Consider the following 21,974-nt stretch of genomic DNA (forward strand, 5'->3'; position numbering starts at 1 on the left):
TTACTTTGAATTTGTAGCTTCACCTACCTATGGAACTTTTTGTTTTGTATCTGTATGCTAAATTATATTATATTGGGCTTATGTAATAAGGTTTAGGTAGTGGAGGGGGTGGCTTCTGTGAGAAAAAATAAGTGTTGCTCTCATGTTAGGCAGAGCTAATTCCAGCTGGCACCAAAACAAACCCACAGCTGCTATTGCGAGCCTGTCAGTGATGCAGGTGGTACTTTTGTGCTGACGTACTTACAAATGGCTAGAAATGTTTTGCAGAGATAGAGATTGGCAAAGAAGTAAGGGGAGGACGTACTTTGTGCTCTAGAGCAGAGATTCCTTTTGGCCCCTGGAGGAAATAATGGTGAAGCCCATCATGAAGCAAGCTGTCTCCCTGCAGCCCATGGAAGGTTTGTGTTGGAGCACAGTATGTGCTCTGCAGGCCCTGGAGAGGACCCTGCACCAGAGCAGATATGTATGCCATGCTCCCCGTGAAAAGAGCAATCCTGGAGCAGTTTGTGAAGGGCTGTATTTCATGAGAGGGTCACCACAGTGGAGAAGGAGAAAAGTGTGAGGAAGGACAGGCAAAGACAAAATGTTGAAAACTCATCCCCCTATTCTTTCTCTATCTCTTCCCCCTGGTCCCTGAACAGCAGTAAAGGTGTAAAGCTAAGCCTGGGAAGAAGTGGGAGTGGAAGGAAGGTGGTTTTAGTTTTGTCTTTATTTCTTCTTATCCTACTGTATTTTTACTTGACAGTAAACAGATCCTCCCTGGGCAGAGTGTTTTTTGCCCGTGACAGTGGTTGGTGATTTCCTGGCCTTTATCTCAACCCACAGACTTTTTCACATCTTATTTTCTTCTCTGTCCTGTTGAGGAGGGGAAGTGAGAACGTGGCTTAGTGGGCATCAGTCAGCCCAGGTTACCTCACCTCAGCCATTGGTCAGATTTGCTAATTGCAGGATTACTTCCAGGTAATTTCCTCTATTTTCTTCAAATGCTTCCAAACTGATGCTGCTTAGGAGACAGAGCAAACTATTTAAACATAATAGCGACCACTAAAAAATAGTTATCTAATATTCTTTCTGTGATGCTCAAGGTATTTAAGGTTGCCTTAGCAGTTCAATTCCTTAGACCAGTTGTTTTTTTCATTTATTTCTAGGTGGTGGTGAGTAAATGATTATCAATAGTGATTTAAAAAAACAAACAATAATTTTTGGTGCTTTTTTTCCCCACTGCTCAGTTACAGCTGGAAGCTAGTCTTTGGCTGTCAGCAATTATAGTGCTACCTCAGTGGAGGTGTGAAAGGTTCTTGTATGCCACATCAGAAGACAGAATATTCTCATGGCTGTGTGATGCGTACATGTCTTCAGGACAGAATTGCCACTGTTCTGTGGAGTGAGAAGAGGGGTGAAAAATTGAAAATACTGCACCCTTTTGCTGTGTTAAGTGTTTGGATAATATGCTGGTAGAATACTGTCTTTGTTATATCTGGTTTTATAACTTTTGTCAACATTTTTTATCTGTTGAATGTTGGAAGTAACCTGGGAACCTTCAGCAGGAAATAAATGTAAGAACAAATAAAAAACTGGCTAAAGTATGACCTGATATGGAGACTACTGAAAGAAGGGAAGCAGTTTAAAGCCTTTTACTTGCTACCTTTCTCGCTTTTGTGCTATGTACCACTACTTTCTTTATTTCTATATCCATAGAGATTAAGTTAGTTAAACAAATTAAATGCTTTGAGTTCTTTCCATCATGATGCATGCTTTACTGCTTTTTAAATCTAGATTCAATTTGATCGTGGTTGAAGCACTAGTAGATCTAATGCTTTGTCGTTGCACTCGCTTAAGCATAATTACTGAAAATACAGAAATATTAGGATACAAACATTTGTGAAAAGTTGCAGTAGTTCTTCGTAAGCTTCAGGAAAAGCTGGCATACATTTCTGCACGATAGCTTGCTGGGACTGAAGATTACTGGTTTGTTTTTGTGTTTTTAGTACAGTCCAGGATGGAAATAATTCAGGCACTAACAACTGCGATGGAAAAAGTAAACACTGTCTCCAGTGGTAGTGGCTGTGTAATATTTCACTTGACTTTTTCTTCTATGCTTTGGTATAACTTTAAACAAAACCCCACTGTTAAATAAGAATTATAACATATATGTAAAATTAAGTGGAAGTGAAGCATGAAACAGTCTTAAAACATGCTGATCTGGATGATGGAAAGCTAAATTTCAGTAGCTGTTGTCTTTGTGTAACGTTTTTTTAATAGAAAAGGTTATGAGGATAATAAGATCTTTAGAAAAAAGCTTAAAGATGCATTAAAAAAATGAGTGGGCAAAATAGTTCATCTAATTTCTGAACTTGTAACTGTCCATCATATGTGGTAATAATTCTGAGATTCTCCATTGTGCATATATATGTATATATATGTATACATGCATGTATGTATAAGAATTAAGGTTAGAATCAGAAGCCTTATAGAAAATACTGGAAACTCATGAACAAATGAAAATGTACACTGAAAATTTCCGTGATCATGTGTTGTTCTCCCATGCTTCCCATAACTCAAGCTGTAATGTGAAAACCAGAGTAATCTGGGGCAATCTCAATTATGGTCACCAGCCAAGAAAATAATATAAGGTAAGAACATTGAAGTGAAGTAATTTGGCAAAAAAAAAAAAAAAAAAAAAAAAGCATAGCTTAACAGAGAGATTTGAAAGCATTTGAACTTACAGGATGTGTATACCATTGTGGGTGGGATTTTTCAATATTTATAGACCTAACCCCTAGTTAATATTAGCTGAAACAATGGCTATGTCATCAGTAGCAGTGCAGTGACCTTTAAATATTTTTGTAGTTTTCCTGAGAGAAGAGGTATGCTATGAAGTTATTATTTCATGTCTTTAAAAAATGAAGTGCAGTCATTGCCTTCTCTGCGTTCAAATTTTCCCTTGTAAAAGGCAGAGGGGTTTTGTTTTTGTTGATGCTAGATTCTTATATTGAAGTGCACACATCATACTGATGTAAGAACGGATTTAGTGGACCTTACATAAGTTACAGCATCCTTGTAAACGGTACGAAGCTCTTAATCTGAAAAGTTAATTTATATGTCAAACCTATACAGAGAAGGCAAACGCCTCAAAACATTTGTTCTTCTCCTAAGGGTGTTGTGAATACAACCACTTGAAAGCATTGATGAGAGTGGCCTTTCTCTACACTTGGTGTCTTGGGCAGTGTAATTTCTGGGTCTTGATCAGAAAATTGAATAATTTGAGCCTGTAAGCAACATTAAAAACCAATCCACTTCTTACATGGAGACAAAACAGATGGTAGCCCTGAAAAGCCTGTAAACTAGCAGATGGAAACTGCCACACCCTCTTATTCGTCTAATATTTCTTCTTTGGCTATACAAATGTGTTTGTTATGAAGATAAGTATATTATTCAGCTTCTTAAAACTGAGGGAGGTGACTGTCTGTATCTCATCTAACCTTCTTCAAGTGAGGGTTTTTCATTTTTTTTCTTCAGATAATTGAAGGCAATCCATACTATAGACCCTTGCTTTTCTATCATTATAAAAAGGATATGTGTTATTATGCTTCTCAGTCTGAGGATATAGGATATAGGTTGATTCACGTAATGAATTATTCCACTTAGTTTCAAGTTTTTCTGGTTATGTGCAGAAGTGGGTGTCCAACTGTAGTGTGCGTGCTTGTTTCAATAGAACTTACGAACTTCCATATTGTGCAGAGTTCTTCCAGCATCTTTAGCTCTTCCAGTCTCTGTGGAAGCTGGGATCCTCTTACCCCTGAGTGTTTGGACAGCAAGTCTTAGGACAGTTTCTCTAAGTTCAGAGCATCCAAATTAAAAGCACAGAAGAGAAGGGTAGGAGGGGGGGAAAAAAACCAACACTTTACACTTCTGTTCTGGAAGACGAAATGCTTTGTGAGAGTGAGATCTGTACATTTTCTTTAATCTTACCTGCAGTTGAATTCAGCAGGCACTGATAGACATAACAAATCCCTTTTGATTTGGGGGCACTATGGTTTCTTGATAAGCATGTATAATACAAAAACTTCTCAAGACTTCAAGGTTAGTGGAGCAATTTGCTGGAGCAGTTTATACTTGTTATCACAAACTTCCCTTTTTGGCCACTGCTGCTTTCTAACCTGTCTCCTCATATGAAGGAAGATTTAAAAGAACAAGCTCTCTTCTCAGAGGTTCTCAAAATGAATTACGTAGCGTATATCTTAATGTTTCTGGTTGGCTGGTAGTGCTCTTTGGGAACCACACAGGCTTTATTCTCCCAGAAAGCAAGAAATTTCTTCCACCTGCTGTAGACCCATGCCAGTTATAGGAGAACTATTGTTATGAGGTAACCCCACTGACCCCTGGGCTCTGTGCTTTGTGCTTTGCTGGGAGGTCAGATAATAGGTTTGGGGAGCAGCAGTCAGTAATTGTAGAAGTGTTGCAGTTGAAATGCCCTGGTTCTGTCACCCTTAGCAGACACAGTTTATCTGTAGTGCTGTACATATATACACTTGCTAGGAAAGAGAAGAAAATGGTTATATACTCATGCTGTGTTCTCAGCTGTAATGAACTTTGTAATTAGCGTAGGGCCCACCACTTACTCTCCATTTCTGCTTTTAGCAATCCATGCTACCTTAGACCTAAATGTAGTGATCAGGAGACTCCTGATGACTTCTGTTATTGCAGTCACGTTTGACAGTACAAGCTTGAAGTAACCTTTTTATTCTTCACAGTGTAAATATCCACATTGCTATTAATCTGTAATTCCTCACATACTGGAGCTTTTGAGGGGGAAATCACTGGGGATTTAAAGCAGAGAGGAAAGCTTCAGGTAGTTTTTGTATCATTTATGAAATACTTGAAATCCTCATGTAACCTCCTAGCATTCAAGGAGCCTTGTTTATCCCAAAGCAAAGATTGAATCATTTTTCATGCTGTGTTACTGCTGTTGTAGTAAAGGCTGCTTTATCCCATGCAGGCTGTAATACACTGGGTCTGTAAAAAGCACACTGTAACGGAGGACTCAAGGTGAAGAAGTGGTTAGTGCATGTTTGTGTAATTCACAATTCAGTACGTAACATTTGAGGAGCTGTCCTTGTGGATGTAGTGTAAATGAAGATCCAGAGAAAAGAGAATGTGGTGGTGTGTTTTTTGTTTTTGGTTTTTTTTTTTTTTTCTAAAAACCACATTTTTTGTTTTTGAGGTCCTGATAAAGCCAGAGATGAGGAATCTTTATTTTGTCTCTTTCTGTATGTGGGCAATAGGATTTTCTGTTGTGCTGGAGTAAATATATATTAATCCAGGTTTAAAGGCAAAGCTAGAAACTGATACCAGGATGTGGTATATATTGGCAAACAGCATGTTCTTTTGCTTACAGCCAATGATTTACTTATTTTGTCTTTTGAAGAGGAATTAAAATCTAAAAAAAAAAAATTGCAGTGATCCTGTTATAACCCAGTCAAGGGAGGTAGTTTGAAGGTCTATTTGTTTTAATGTTCCTGGCAGGAAGGAGCGCAGTATTTTGCTTTGTACCCGTTGGTATGGATTCACTAAATGGAATCACCTGGCTCTGCTTATGGCTGAGCACTTGTATTTGCTGCTGCTTAAATGTCATTATTTGCATTTATTTATTTATTGCTTGAGGAAAAGTAGCTTTGCTCCATATTCTAATTCATTCCTTTTAATAAAGGTCAGTGCTGAAGATACTTAAGTTGTCAGTATGCAAAACAGTAACTGAGGTACTAAATGTAGAGAGAGACCCAACTATTGAATCCAATTAGATTCTGATTTCTAGAGACGTTCAGTGTGCAAACACTTTGAAGTACTTAGTTGCTACAGAGCATTGTAATATTTGTGCTTGAGTCAGGCACTCAAGCTGGGCAATCCAGTTCAATTAATTTCTGTTTAGGTTTTGTGTGCAGGATTTCAGAGGGCTTTGCAAAGTCGGCTTGGCCCCCTAACAATTATAGAAAGCATAGCCATGAAGTAAAAGCTTACCACGTTCTTTGCATTGATGTCAGAAAGATAGCAATTTGTGCAATTGAACTAAAACCCGTAAAAATACAGAAATCACATGCAGGTCTTAAAGTAGTTGCTACTCTGCTTAAGCAGTGGTACATGGCTTACTAGCTTGATTTCTGAAATAGATGCTGATCTTTTTTGTTCTTTCCTGGGAACGAGGAATAAATAACATCTGCAACAACATGTTGCTATCAGACGATCTGCTTAAGTTTCCTGTTCTGATCTCTACAGCATCAGCAACATGAGTACCCCTGCTGCCCCGTTTTTCTTTACCAGAGGAAGAAAAATCAATTTCTTTCTTTTTTTCTGACCTTTTTTCCCCCCTTCTCTTGCCCCACCCCCCATCTGTGGCTAACTTGCCTGACAGGAAATTTTCTAATTGCCGGAACAGCTGGTCACAGCAAAAAAAAAAAAAAAAAAATGCTAGGGTTGGTCTTCCCTGCTAGACTTAGGATTGCTCAGTCAGAAAACCTAAACATCATGGTTTCTTAGTCATGTTTAAGTTTCTGGCTCTGCGTGCTCGTTCTGTTCGGGTGAGCTTAGTTCCTTTTCTTAAAGGGGGAAAATATATTAGCGTGTAAGTAGAGTTTAAGCTCCTGATATCAAAGTGGTTTCAGTTTTTCATGGCTTTGGGGTCAGCACTGTCTGTATACAGAGCCTTTGTATATTCTTTTCCTTTAAAAAGAGAAAAAGGGAGGGGGGAGCGGGAAGGAATTTGTATTCTGCTTGTATTTTGTACAAGTTTCTAAGGTACCTGCTGATAATTTAACCTTACTGGCAACTTTTTACTCCATGAGAATGCTGTGGAACTTACTGTTTTCTCCAGAGGTCTATGAGCTTAGCTATGTCTTAAGCTTTCTCACTGGTAATCTGGTTTTATTTAAAATGTTCTTTTTTTTTTTTTTTTTTTTTTTAAATTAAAGTTTAGTGATTATTTAAATTTTTACATTATATGTGATACTTTTAATTGTATGAGCTCATTATTTGTTGAGTAAGGCTCATCAGCATCTTAAACTTAATACTTACAACATCGTTAAGAATAGATGCTTGTGTTATTATTATGGTTAATTTGTCTTTAAATGGTAATTTAGACATAGCAGACATTGAATTTGCTCAGCAAGATAAACTGTACATACTTTTAAACATAAAAGGTGTTTTAAGTTAAGAAAATGTCTAGTGCAGAACTGTATTATCCTGCATGCTTCCATAATTTTTTAACGATACACGTAAAAGTAGTGCAATGTGTTTGAGCATTTTATCTCTGAAGCTTAAATCAATTTTCGTGTTTATCCTCCTGTAAATCTTTTTTTTTGTGTAGAGCATTCTTGTATACAGTTTTAACACCATAGGCGATGTAGATGTATTAATTTGTGAATCAAAGGGATAGTAATTCAGCATTTACTAGCCTATCTACTGCTTTAAGCTTTGCAATAAGTGTTAGAAACTGAAGTTTAATTTCCTAGCTGTAACTGAAACACTGAAATGGACATGAGTTGTAAAACAATAGAATATAGGATACTGTACATACAGCTTTTTAAAAGAAAACCCTGAGAAATAAACTTTTACCAACTTGAAGTGTAGCTCTTTTCAGTGTGCAATTTGCAGGATATTTCTTAGAAGTCTCCAAGAAATTTTCCTCCTTGGAAAATTCTGTCAGCTATATTGTCTTTAAAACTGTTGATTTTTAAAATGCTGGACAGTTGAAGGGTTTTCAGACTACAAATTTTAGAATACACTATTGAATAAAAACAAGATTCATACTTGTTGTAGTTTAGTGCTAAATATGTTCATGGATTTTTAAAAACAGATGACTTTTAAAACTTTCCATATTTTTAAAAATTGCAGTGCACTTAAATGCTTACAAAGTAGGAACAAAGCTTGTATCAAAGTTACTGGGAAATGAAAGTTCCACCCAATGAGTATTTTTTTCCAATGCTGACATGCACAGCCTGGTTCATGAGATAATTTTGTGGTGTTTGATCAAAGAAGAATTATATTACAAAACTGTTTTTGGTGGCAGCGTCAGGCTTTTGATTTTGATGAGAAATTCCTCATCTCTATGGCTTTACCTGCTGAACTACTCACAGTTCCTTTGGGAAGGAAGGAGCACAGTCCTAGCCTTTGTACTTTCATTCCAAGGAGGAAAAGTATTTTCAGAGTGTACCAGAGTATCCAGAGGGCTTTCTCATCTGTCCGTTGACTCAGTGCTCTGAGGTGGGACTCGTTCTTCGGACTCCTATCTTGCTTCATCTGTAACACCAAAAGAACTGGAGGAGTTTGATCTCAGCAACCTGGTCTGTGGTTTTCATTAGGTAAATGAGTTGGCTACCTGAAACAAATGTGGATATGGACATCCTCTGAGACTGTAAAATTGTTGTAGTACTCAAGAAAACAGGAATGGAAAAGAACAGAAGGTATAGAGAGTAAAGACAAAGTGCATTAGTACAGTAATTTTATTATCTCTGTTCATTGTTTTTTGTGTTTTTTTTTTTTTTTTTTAATCTTGGACACCTAACAATTTAAAAAGAAAGAAAATAAAACAAATGGGAACTTAAACATTTGCTAATATAGTTTACGTTTAGGAAATCATATTTTCTGTCAGGTAAAATAATAGATGTCATCTGCAACAAGTAATCTACTGTCAGCTGAAATCAGGTTTTCTTATACTGTGAACGAGTTTTCTTACCTTAAAGAAACACAGACAAAAATTGTGGAGAAAGCTGTGTTTCTGACTACAAATATTAGTGTTAACAACAGCTTGCCTCACTTTTCTTGCGTTTCTGGATGCTGGTGTATATATACACAATATGCTTAAAGCAGCTTAATTTAATTTTAAACGGGACCATATTCTGCTTTCTGATATATTAGAATAATTACTCCTACACTAGCAGCAACTTTAACCGACTTTTTCAAGCTTTTTCAAGCAATCATATGCTTACAAACATTTAAGTAACCATTACTTGTGAAGTTATTTCAGTTTTCGATATTAATGACAAGTATAAGAAATGCTTTTATGCATTGGCTTATCTCAGTGATGTTGTTCACTGAGGTGATAGGAGATTGTGAAACAGCTGTTGAACGTGCAGGGGTTTTATTTTATTTAAAGAGTAGTTTGGGAGTTAGAGGTAGGAATATAACACAGTATGTGTGAATGTATATAGAACGTGTCTGAAATTTTTAAAATAGCTAGTATGGTACTCTCTTTCCCATTTTTAATTTAGCATAGATTTCCATAAGTTTTAATACAGAAGGTTAAAAAAAAAAAAAAAAGCTTTAGTTTTCAGTTTGCTGATCCATTTTTTCCATCCAAATGTGTAATTCATATTTCTTCAGATAACGATGAAAATTCATCCTACATACAAAATAAGTTAGGAAAGTAAGTGCATCTAGGACACTTCCTGACTCAAGGGAGGGGAGGAAAAGGAAGTTATGTATGTGAGCTGGGGAGCTGGGCCAATGTTGAGTCATCCTTTTAAAATCACTTGATATCCAATAAGCTTGCTGTCCTTACTAAACAGCTTTATGTAACTTTAGAATCAAGGCTTAATATCATAGAAACCACTTATGAAATACTGAGTGTTAAATTATGACATTCAGCACTATTTTGCCTGTGACAATCAGAAAAATGTATTGCCAAATATCATCATGTTGGCTGAATGCTGATAAGCACAATGAAAGTTAATGTAGTAGTAAAAGGAAACTTTCACCAGTGGTTGAGCAGCGTTCAGTAACTTACTGGGAAATCCATTTTTTTGTGTATTCATCCCCTCTGAATATTCATATGCCTCAAAAACGATCCTATGTCCAGAAGAAGCAAAGCTTTCCTGGAAAAGATTGATGAGGTAAGAAGGAAGCTGCTACTTCCATAGGGAAGATGGAAGAATCTCTGTATCTTAAACTAATATTTACAAGCAAGAGATGCCAAAAGCAATCTTTTTGCTGCTGCTCAACTTTGAAGTGGAAAAGATGCCATTAGCTCTTTACTGTTTGGATTTGCTTTTTTGGAAATTGAGGAGTCAGTAATATGAAAGTAACATGAACCAATACAGCATTGTTTTTTTTGTTTTGGTTAGTTAAATTATAAATTATAATTAATTGAACATTATTACAGGCAAGTGCACTTTAAACTGCCATTTACGGTGTTAGAAATGGTTATTTTCTTATTAGAAAAAAATAGTATTTTAATATTCTTGGAATATTTTTCTTTGATTCAGTAACTTACATCTTAAATTTCTTTTAAGACTGATTTATCTGAAAGCATGGCTGATGTTGGAGGGGATATTCACCAACATTGGCAGTATCAATCTGACTTAATTGTGTCTGAAGCTAGCAGAAAGATTTTCTCCTTCCAATCCTTGCTGTATGGGAGTTGTGTTTCCAGAAGCATGAACTTTTCTAATGGTAATACTGGCTCTCTCACTTGCATAAATTACCACAAATTATACAAAATAACCATATTGTATGAAATGAATTGTAATCAATTCTAAAGTATTATTTTGAATAGAAAACATTAATGGAAGAGTTCCTGAAAAGAGTTTGGAATCTCACCAACAGTTCTTCCTGTATTAATGGTGTCCTAGAAGGCGCATTGAAGGTACCAATACTGACACAATTAAGTGCTGAATTGTGTGTTACGAACAAATAGTTTTGCAATTTGGGAGGGTGGGAAGGGGGTGGGGGGAATACAGATACTTTGGAAAGTGATGACCAATTGGGACCTGACAGCAGTACAGTTTACCACTCGGCTGCATACAGCCTTGTGGACAGGGCCTGGGTATCCAAATTCCTGTAGGTCCAGTCTGGCAGATATTGGCTTGAAATAGTGCAAAAGCTGTGGCTTCATATATAGCATAAAGCAAGTCCATCGTTATTGTGTCTAGGTGTGAATTCAAGGGCTTCCAAATGACACGAGCAGTTAAATGTGTGGAAAAACAAAACAAAAAAAACCATGGTTCAGAAAGGTATAAGCACAAGGCTAGGAGATAAGAAAATAAGGGTTAGATTAACCAACAAATTAAGTCATAGCAAAGTCTGTAAGTAATTGCGCGCAGAAGATGCTTCTAATTGTACCTTCTTAAATTAAAAGGGTAGAACAGAACTAACAGATAAAGGAGAATTGTGGATCTGTTGGAAGGAGAAGTGTGAGCACTGAAATGTATTTCTCCAGTAGTTACTTACCATGGCTTATATATTCTGGATTCAGATGTTACGATTTATTTAAAGTAAGTGTGAGAATTAACATCTTATCCTTGCTCCTTTATGCCAGTTATCTCATAACCTCCATCTCTAATAGATACAGAAGGGGATGTGGCCTTTTACTTCTTCTCACTATGAAATCGTTTATCTGAAGAAATGTTACAGTTATAAGTATTATCTGAATAAGTGTTACAGGTTTGGTGGTGTATTCATGCATTTTGTACAGTCAGCAAGCATGCAGAAGGGAGTTTATTTGATCAGTACTTAGCTGCCTGCCAGCTGAAATTCACTGCAGCTCTGAGGAGATTTTCACCTACATCTAAGCAGTATTAGTTTCCTGGGAGAGCAAACAAACACGTAGCCATGTTTTGCAGACACTGCTGTCCCTTTTCTTAACCAAATACGGATGTTGTGTGTTATCTTAAATTTTCCCTTTCCGATGCAAAGAACTCAAGATACAATATAGTAATTCATCCTGTATTTCTTACAGTGGGAATGTGTGTGGAGTTTTCTAAATCCATATCTGAATTTTTTTTAGTAAGGAAAAACGTTTGGAGGTGTTTCTGAGTTTGATAGAATTCTGGGGAATTTGGGGTACAGTAATGGAGCTTTCTTTCTTTTAGCCTTTAACTGCTGCTATTCCCTTTATTTTTATTTTTTTTTTTTATCAACTAGAACACCCATTTTCTACAATAACAGGCATCAGAGCCGGAATTGTGATGCTATTTCTTTTGAAACTGGACGATTTAACATGCTAAATATAAACGGGATGTTCTTTCAGAAAGTATTATCTATAGGCACTCCTCATATGCATGCTACATATACATGTCTTTGCTCTAGGTATTGTTAAAAAAAAAAAGAAAATTGTTGTTCTTCTGCAATAAATACGTTTTTAAAACACCCACACTGTCAGTGAAATTAACAACCCCCACCCTCCCCTCACCTCAGTCTCTGTGTACGCGCAGCTCTTTTGTTAGAGATGTGGTGTTTGGATTGGCTTCGTTTTGATTGGCTTTCTGTATTTCCTTTGATTTCAGTGTAATTTCACTGAAGTTGAGAAGAGACACGGCAGTCAGCCTTTCTGCTCAGGGTGGGGCTAGTTTGCTTTGAGTCACATTCTATTTGACCTCAGTGCTTTTGGTGTCTTAAGCTATAAATGTTTCCCTGTAATTTTTCTTGCCTTTCTAGATTGATATCACTTAATGACTTTGCAGCCATTAAAAGTCACCTATGCGTATGTGTAAGGGCAATAGAAATATACTATTCTGTTGTATTATGGCTTTAAAACTTCACATTTCTGAGATAGCTGCTGCTTTTTCCTTTTAGTGTAGGGTGTTCATAATTCTTACTTGCACTTCCAGTATAGATGTGTATCCAGGTCTTACTCATTACCTTCACAATGAGTGAAGAACTAATTGTGTTTAAAATATTCCTACTCATGTTCACACAATTTTGAGTACCCAGAAAAGGAGAAATCTGTCTTCCAGGGATACCTTTTCTAAATAAATGTTCCTTAAGTGCCACAAGAGCTTATTCTTTGTTCTTTTCAAATTAAATTTGCATCTAATTCTTACCCAGCTTACCGAGTAAGGTCTGTCTTGCTACATTTCTGGATTACATTGCAGTGTTTTGGAACTTTTGCCAAGTGTCTGTCACTCTCCGTGTTCACACTGTCCTTATGCATTTATTCAAGAATCTGAAACCAGTAACTTTAGACACAGCAGGATAGATGCCTATGGTATTTCCATGTGCTAATGTTTCTTACTCCTGTTAGCTTTCCTCTCCCTAATATGAGTAAGGGGATAAATCCATTCCTATGACATCTATTCAGATGATTCAGAGCTTTTTCTTTGCAGATGACTCTGCATCAGAACACAGTGAAGTATTTTTTAAAATTATTTTAAATTATACTTGATTGTTTGTCTTTTTTTTTTACATAAAACTTAAGGACTAAATGCTTTTATTTTTTTTTTTAAGTAGTTTGAATTGTAATTAGTGTTCATTGTGTTTTCTAAATGTTTAAGTGGCATAGGAGCTCTGAGATAGTGAGTGCTCTTAATTCTGTTTGTGAACCTCTTTTACTTGTTTCTCCTTTCACACCACTGTTGTATTATCTACAGCTTTATTTGTTCTCTGAGGCATCTGCAGTGAGAACTGAGAGTAGAAATGAGTTACTTTTTTTTTTTTGCTGCCACATTAATTAGAAAAAAAAAATCTGTAAAAATGTCAGAATTATTCAGAGTAGTAGGAAAAGTGGAGATAACAAACCTGTAGGAATGATAGGAACAATATTATAGACCAGCCCTAGACAAGCTTAGTTTCTTTCAATTTTTCGAAGGAGTTTTTTTTTTGTTTTTTTTTTTTTAAGAGCCAACTCTGCAGATAAAGCTATCTGAGCAGCTTGTTCTGACATCCAGCTTTGCTTGGGTCACTTCTTCAAGAACAGAACCATTTTTGGATCTCCTGCTTGAAAATTTGGATGAAGGATAAATTATGGGAGATTATCTATATAAACAAAATCATTTTTTCTCTTCCTTCTCTGGGCTTTATCATTGCAACGGGGAAATGTTTAACTAGTAAGACACTTCTTTTTCTACTTCCTCTTGAGTTTGAAGTCCAGTTTCCTTTTAATATGTTATCTAGTAGCCGTTCCTGTAATAAGATCTCAGAAACAAATACAAGTGTTGTGTGTTACAGTGGGACTAGTTAATAAAGGAAATTCACAGAAATTCAAATGCTAGAAAAAAAAGTAAGCATTTACTGTTCAATACGTACTTAAAATATAATTAGAGTATAATTTCTATAGGCTAAGAATGGTTAATTAGCTTTTCACTGCTTGCCTAAATACTATATCTTTTTTTTTCTGACAAGCATATTTCCTATTCTAATTTGCACCTGATTCCTAAAGAGAAAAATGAGTCACCCCTGTGGCTTCTAAATCCTTCTTTGTTTTATTTTAACTTTTTTTTTCTTAAATTCAATTTGTTTTTGAAATATTATCCATTCGGTGTTCTTTCCTATGTTTGTATTCCTATGGATAGAGACAAACTGTGAGGTGCATTACTAAGAACTTTCCTATACTGTAATACTTGACCAGCAAAGTTCTGAGCTGCAAGTGATATCAATGCAGGAAGTTATTCTAAACTAGTTATGTTTTAAGTTCATACTCAAACTTGTTTTTTACTGACTTCCCTTCTAGGACAGTGTTGACTTAACAGTATTATACTGTTAAGGAAATGTTAAGGAAGCACTGTGTAATGTTACCTTCTGTTTGTTTCCTTGCATTCTATATTTAGTTTCACAATAGCAAAAGCCAGTAGCAACCACTTTAAGTTGACAAACATAGCAAATGTATTTTTTTTTGTGCAACAGTTTATAGTGTAAAGAAAGCCTTTAGAACTGTGTAGCAAGAAAAAAAAAATTCTTTGAACTTTTATTTAGATGTTGCTGCAGTATCAGGCATGAGAAAATGGAGCTTTCCAGGGTTATAAATAACCGAAATAAAGCACGTACAGTATGCTGCAGTTATAACTGGAAGAGTTTTGTTGCAGCAGCCTGATCACTGGTTGGTGATTGTCTGTAGTAATATGAAAGTTGTTATGGAATGAAGGAAAGGAGGGCTAGAGGCTTTCAGCACCCTGTACCTCGTTATGTTTAGTTTGAGTTCATCATATGGGATGGTTTTAGTGGTTTTTTTTTCCAGATGTCAGGGGATGATCAGAAATAAAGCTTAGGGAAAATTCAGTACTAGACTGAACAAATAGCTTCTCTTCAGGCTTACTGTATGACAGCACCTATCAACCAATATAGTTAGTGCTGCTGGTTGAGAAATAGCTGTCTTGTTTTTCTAGTTTGAAAGGCTTGTATATTAATTCAGGTAGATAATGGGTACAGTGAGGGTTCATTACTTCTGTGTAGTTCTCGCTTCTATAAAAGGCTGCACTTTTGTGTATTTGCAAAATACTGTTTAGTTTAAAATAACAAATGTTCAGCAATTATGTGGAAGGAGACAAATCCATGGATATCTGTTTATCACAGATTTTGCTCTAAGGATTGTGTTACAGACAAGCTACTGAAAAAGAATATTTTCCATTTTGATTAAAACAGTTATGTTAAGTCTGCCTTATAAGAATGGAGAAGTGTCTGAACCTTGAGAAATTGTGAAGGCTTGGAGTATTTGCTTAGTATCAGGAATGTGAAGTTTTTTTTTTTCTCTTTTTTAAGAGAGCACCCAAAATAACCGCTGGGAAGCTTGTTATGTAACAATTGCTGTATTTGACAATTATTTGTGTGTGTGTGTAGAGAGCAGGTTAATATATTTCCTACTTTCTTGTTGCTTTTTGTAAAGCTTTTAAAGCAATATGCCAACCTGATCACCTTCTGCCCATGAATCTGAGTAGATAACGGGAAGATTTGACACTGTTTTACTTTCTCAAGGCTGCAGGGTGCTAATTGGTAAAACTGTTGAGCAGAAATCTATCAAGGTGTTGAAAGTAATACGTACTTGGTAATCTGTTCTATTGTGCTGTTCTTCCCCTGGGATTCTTCACCTACTTACTTCAAAGATGAAAATACTGATGCCCATGTTAGAATGCTGCCTCTACTCCCTCATCTCAATAATTTGTTAGTTATATTTTTGTGTATATAGGTCAAATAAAGGTCTGGAGCAAGGAAGACTTAGTTCAAAAGAGATGGTTTAGATAATATTTAAGCAAAGTGGATGCACGTAAGTTCATATGCCATGATGGATGCAGGCAAGAGTGCTGGGGAGACCTGAGTGTCCTTGTGAGATTGCTCTTGATTATCTTCTAATGATTGTGGCCAGAGGACTAGAAGAAGGCATGTGTTGCTCCTGTTTTCAAAAGGGTCAAGAAGGAAAGAAACAACAGGCTGGCTATCACCTCATTTCCTAGGGAATCAAGGAAGCAACTAATCCTGGAAACCATTTTACATACGCGAAAGAAAAGGAGGTGATTGAGATTAGTAGGTATAGATTCACAAACATGAAATCCTGGTTGATCATCTATAGAGAAATGGGTAGGAAGAGAAGAGTGGTAGGTACTGTCTCCTCAATTTCAGTAAGATTGAACACACTGTTTCCTATAAGATCCTTGTATGAGCTGCTGCCCGTGAAATATGGGCTGGATTAACAAACAGGCTGTGGTGTGGATGGTGTGTAGCTGCAACTTGGGGAGGAATAACTCTATGCACCAACTGTGTGCCAGCCACCAGATGGGAAAAAAAAAAAAAAAATCTTTGTAGAGAAGGACCTGAAGATGCTGAACACCAGGGTAAATGTGCACCAGCAATGTGGTGTTATGGCAAAGAAGGCCATGGTTCCTTGGGCTGCGTTAGGGAAAGCATTGCCAGCAAATACAAGGGAGTTTTCTTCCCCTCTGGTTAAGTGTCACATCTAGACTTTCAAGTACAAGTGATACAGAGCTACTGGAGAGAGTACTGTAACAGTATACTAAGGTGTTCAAGGGTTTGGAGCATCTGTCGTGAGAACAGGTTGAGAGAGCTGAGAGTGTTCACCTTAGAAAGTAAAGCCCCTGGGAGGGATCTCATAAATGGATGTAATTGAAGAGTGAAGTGCGAAGAGCCGTGGAGCCAGGTTCTCCTCAGTCCCAGTGACAGGACAAGAGGCATTAGGCATAAGCTAGAATGTTGGAGATTCCCTCTAGTAATAGAATTATCAAGGTTACAAAAGAGCTCTAGGATCACCTAGTCCAACCATCAGCCTATCACCACCATGCTCGCTGACCATGTGCCTCAGTGCCAACATCTGCAAGTTTCTTGAAAATCACCTGGGATGTGGACTCCACTGCCTCCAGGCAGCCTGTTCCAATGCCTCAGCAGTCAGTCTTTCTGAGAAGAGGTTTTTCCAAATATTCAATCTAATATCCAATCAATCATCAGAAAACACTTTTTTTTTTTTTTTAACCATGTGACTGACAGAGTACTAGCATAGGCTGCCCAGGAGGCCAAGAAGTCTCTTCCTTAGAGATAGCCCCCGAACATGGCTCTGGGCACTGGGTGACTCTGCTTAAGTGGGGTCTTTGAACATGAACAGAGCTGCCTTTCAACCTCAGCTGCTCTGTGACTCAGTGAAATAAATCTGAGATGCTCACTGAATAGAGGCAAAGTGTTCTTGGGTTTATTTGTTCACTCGCAGAAACTTCCTTACAGACAGTGCTGCTTAGACTCGGTTTTATGTAATGCCTAGGTAGTTCTTCAGATGATACTGAGAGAGTGCAGTGTGTTACTTCTTTGGTATGATTACTTTTGAGGTTCTTTCCTTGTGGGGCAAGGAGAGTTGCTTTCAGAGTTTTCAAATTTTGTTTAGAAAATACAAAATTAAGTGGAGAGCAGAAAATAATTAGAAGGTCCACTGACTTGGTCATCTTCATTCAAGTGTTAAAAATAGCCCTTTCCAAAGAGATTTGGTTCACTTGATGTATAACTAGGTGTGCCTTAAGAAAACTAAATTATTAGGAAGATTGATTTCCACTCCTGGATTGTGAATTTGAAATGGAGATTGTGAACCAAACAACATCAGCACAAAAGCTTGGGAACCACTGACTTGTTCTTGTTGGCTCTGTTATTGTTTATGCTCTGATGCATCTCTGGAAGTTTAAGCCACATAATCACTAAACTAGTAGTGCCTTTTGTAATACAGCTTTTATCTGTTAATGTCTTAATTATGGCAGTAGTATTGCTCAATGTTTTGCTTACATTTGGGAGCATGTAGTTGGTTAAATGCTTGGTGGCACTGTTATTTTTCAGTGTATTGTGAAATTCTAAACATTTTAGGAAGTTGCACCAGTAAAGTAAACTTAACTTATTCCCCCCTTTTCCTCTGTTAGGAAGAAGAAATCAAAGAAATTGCAATAACTCATCATGTAAAGGAAGGACATGAGAAAGCAGACCCTTCACAATTTGAACTTCTGAAAGTGCTTGGACAAGGATCCTTTGGAAAGGTTGGTAATCTGACTCCTATGAAGTCAAGTATTCTGTTATAGACTCAACGTTTCTGGCACTTCAGTGAGTGTTGTCTGTGCCAAGATCTTAATAGGTGTACATGGTCTGTACCTTTAGTTGTCTAAATCCAGCTTAAAAATGAGACAGTAACTTCTTGTGACATTGAGAGAGAGTGGAATATGCTCTATAAGACAACAGAGCCTTTTAATCAATTTTCAAACTAAATTGAAGTTCTAAATATAATAATAAGTTCTAATATATAACATTAAACTTCTCTTAGATGTTAGGAAAGAGTAGAATAGGCAGCTTTCTTTTAGTGGAAAGAAGGTACTCTTAGACATGTTATTGGAGTAGTAATTCCAGTTATCTGACTGACTTGTAACATCGTAAAAATGTATGTCATCTCAATTTTTTAGTATTTATGCAAAAAAAAAAAAAAAAAAGATTAATTATTACAAAACCCCAAATACTATTTATAAAAGCTTGGGAAGATGACATTACTACTCCTTCAGTTTCTAAAAACTAATTTGTATGCTTTTCAAGGAAGGTTAGCACAAGAGCAAATTGGATACAGAAAGTGAGATTAATCTAAACTCATGTAGCATGTTTAATATTCTCATTTACTATTACATGTCTCTGTGCTTTCTTTTTTTAGAAATAACCAGACAACCTGTGGCAGATACTTTTTCCGTTCTCATTTCTGAATTTGAAAATTGTCTTCACATCTTTTATTAGGGACATTAAAAAAATGCATATATCCCACTTTAGACAGCCTTTTACACTGAAAAAGAGTCATAGACTCATAGAGTCATGAAGGTTGGGAAAGGCCTCTAAGGTCATCTGGTCCAGTGACCACCTAAGTGTTGAGGTTAATTATACTTTATTGATATGTGTGGAACTCAACCAAAGCATGTCATAACAGCTATGCATTGACACAAGGTTGGTTCTCACTATTTGATGTGTTAAAACGAACAATTTTGTTAAACTTTGATTTACATAATTTTCTGGATCAATCTTTGTACACACCTATTTTTATATCAGACAACTTTTTCATTTGCTCATTTGCTTTACCATCTTATTAAAACATAGCTACTTAAATATCAGGAAGTTTTGTTTGATCGTAAAGTTGAATTTAGTGTTTCAGATTTGTCTTCTAAGAAAATCCAAATGCATTCCTTCTTTTACTCACTGAGATGAATTAAGTTAAGCAGTCTGACAAACTGATTCTGGTTTACTTGGAACCTTTTAGGTTATGAAGTGAAACAACAGTACGTAAAAATGCAAGGAAACGTTTTGTGTTCAGCAGGATCTAAAGAGAACTGTCAAAGAAAGATGGAGTTAATAGAATTAAGAGGGAGTAACAAATATGAGTTTCATTGGAATACTGTTTACTCAAATTTCATAGCAAATCATATTCGTCTGATTTTCCTTTGTTTTCTTTTAAGAATTCTTTTTAATTCTCTACGCAGGTATTTCTTGTCAAAAAAATCTCAGGGTCAGATGCTAGGCAGCTTTATGCAATGAAGGTATTGAAAAAGGCCACTTTGAAAGGTAAGCACTGTTTGGAGCAAAGAGATGAGCAAATCATATGCATTGTTATAGAGAAATCTTTACATGCAACAGTACAGAGTGTATATATATCTTAGTGCAACTTCTGTTAAGCAGCAAATAGCAGGACATAGTGATTAACATTTTAAAGCCATAAGGACTTTGTAAACAGTGTAATATTGGTAGAATTAGAGAAGGAAGTAGGTTTGGTTCTGTACCGTGTTGAGCGTTAGATCTTTGTCAGTGGTGATGGTGGCTTGAAAGAGCAGCTGTTTCTTCTGCTGCCTGACTTGATCCTGAGCTGTTATCTGAAACATAATGTCCTTCCTTATTTCATTTGCTGTGTATCACAGAAGATAACAGTTAATACTCTTTGCTCATTTGTATTTATGTTATGATATTTAAAAGTGCATTGTGCCAGATGTTTTATTTTAAAAGCTCTAAACTCTGGAGTTCAAGTCTATATTATTTCTATAAATTTCAGAAGTTTATGGTACCTTTCCCCAAAACTTTGGCACTTGCTCTTAGATATAGATATTTGATGAAAACTTAAGTTAAATGAGCAAAAATGAATTCTAAAATGAGTCCTTTGTTAATGAAAATGAAAGTAATCTCTTGCACTAATCCCTTAACCTGAATGTCTATTGTTTTATGTCACTGTTAATATTTCAGTCTATTTATAGTTCTAAGTCACGACTGCAATGGAATTGAAATGATAATTTTGAAATAGCTCTGACAACATATGAAACATCTCTGTTACTGATATAAACCTGATCTGCAGTTTTAACATTTTTTTAATTGGAAAGTATTCATGGAATGACTTGTAAACAGAAGCTTCACATTTGTATTGAACCTCCATTAAAATGTTGAATGTGAATTTTTTTTGCTTAAGTTCTGCTGCCAAATATCTATTTCAAATCTCATACTTAAAATCTTTTAAACCTGTTAGTGAGGGTGTGAGTGCTATTTCAACCGTTCCTTATATTCTGTTTACTCTGCTTTGTGGCACGTGTTATTCTCATTATTTACTTCCCATATTTCTGAAATTAATTTCCACTCATTTAAAATCCCTTGATATCTTCAATAGCCTTTTATTCCCATATGTTAATATCATAGAATTAGAGTCAGAGATAATTTAACAGCTGCTTTTTTCAGATGTTTGATAGCCTGTCTCCATCGCTTCTTAATGGTGGCTTAATCTTATGTATGAAAAGTACAGTACAAACTGTGGCTCCAGTTTTGCCTGGGCATGGGGAACAGAAATACTGTAGCTGGTATTTGGAAAAATAGACACTTCAGGGCACTAAGCACTCGAGGGTGCAAAAGTCTTGAGCAGAAAGGTGACATTAACAGGATATCACACTTTTCACACTTTGTATCTGAATTTTCAGATGCTTTTGAGCACAATTTGTTTCATATTTTAAGAGCAGAGTTTCAAGCAAATGAAGGGTACTACTAGAATCTTAGTATAAAACTAATTGGAAACAATACTGTTTTTCTATAATTGGAAACAATACTGTTTTTCTATAATTGGAGCTTCTTTTGAGATCTCGTGTTGTAATTTTAAATAACACACTGTATTACTTGAATTGCCCAAGATTCCATAGTTCTTTCAAGTCTATTTTATGATATTGTTGTTCTGAGCAAAAGCTCAAACCGTGACCTACTTTATTAACAGCATTTGTAATACCATTCTGTGTGATTTTAAGCTTATCAGGAAATGCATGAGAAATGCTAACTCATAATATGAATTCAGTTTTCTTAATCTTGCTTATGTTCTATTGTAGTTCGAGATCGAGTTCGGACAAAAATGGAACGTGATATCTTAGTAGAAGTTAACCATCCTTTTATTGTCAAGTTACATTACGGTGAGTTTGAGGAAAAAGTACATCTCTGTCTTACAAATGAGTGCTTGTCAAGGTGCTACCTAACATTAACTGCAGTTCAAAGAATGATGCAAAAAATATGGTATCTAAATCTTGGTCATGCAAAGGCTTGCTGTGTAGTAATTCTCACACACTGCAAGTTAGCTTCATGCACAGTCTTAAATCTTTCTGTGGAGGATTGAGCATCTGTAGCCCTCTGCTTTATTAAAAAGGACAGTTATCTATTTACTTTTTTTCTATGCCATTGACTGTTTAATTGATTTCTTATTCCTGCCTTGCTCTTTAGAAAATATGCAATGGCATCACTTCAAAGATTCATTA

General features: G+C 36.1%; 1 protein-coding gene across 2 annotated transcripts in view; it reads left to right on the forward strand.

Moving 5' to 3' along the window:
* The window catches only part of RPS6KA3 (ribosomal protein S6 kinase A3), a 69,733-nt gene that overhangs the window by 15,776 nt on the left and 31,983 nt on the right, over positions 1–21,974 (forward strand). For both annotated transcript variants that reach the window (XM_042809618.1, XM_042809616.1), the window contains exons 3-5: positions 18,105–18,218; positions 19,689–19,770; positions 21,555–21,635. In XM_042809618.1, coding sequence (XP_042665552.1) covers positions 18,105–18,218; positions 19,689–19,770; positions 21,555–21,635 — 277 coding nt within the window. The remainder of the gene's footprint in view (positions 1–18,104; positions 18,219–19,688; positions 19,771–21,554; positions 21,636–21,974) is intronic.

This window comes from Centrocercus urophasianus, unplaced genomic scaffold, assembly GCF_019232065.1.
Source record: "Centrocercus urophasianus isolate 14NV4802_14NV808 unplaced genomic scaffold, USGS_Curo_1.0 seq_12, whole genome shotgun sequence".
NCBI lineage: Eukaryota > Metazoa > Chordata > Aves > Galliformes > Phasianidae > Centrocercus > Centrocercus urophasianus.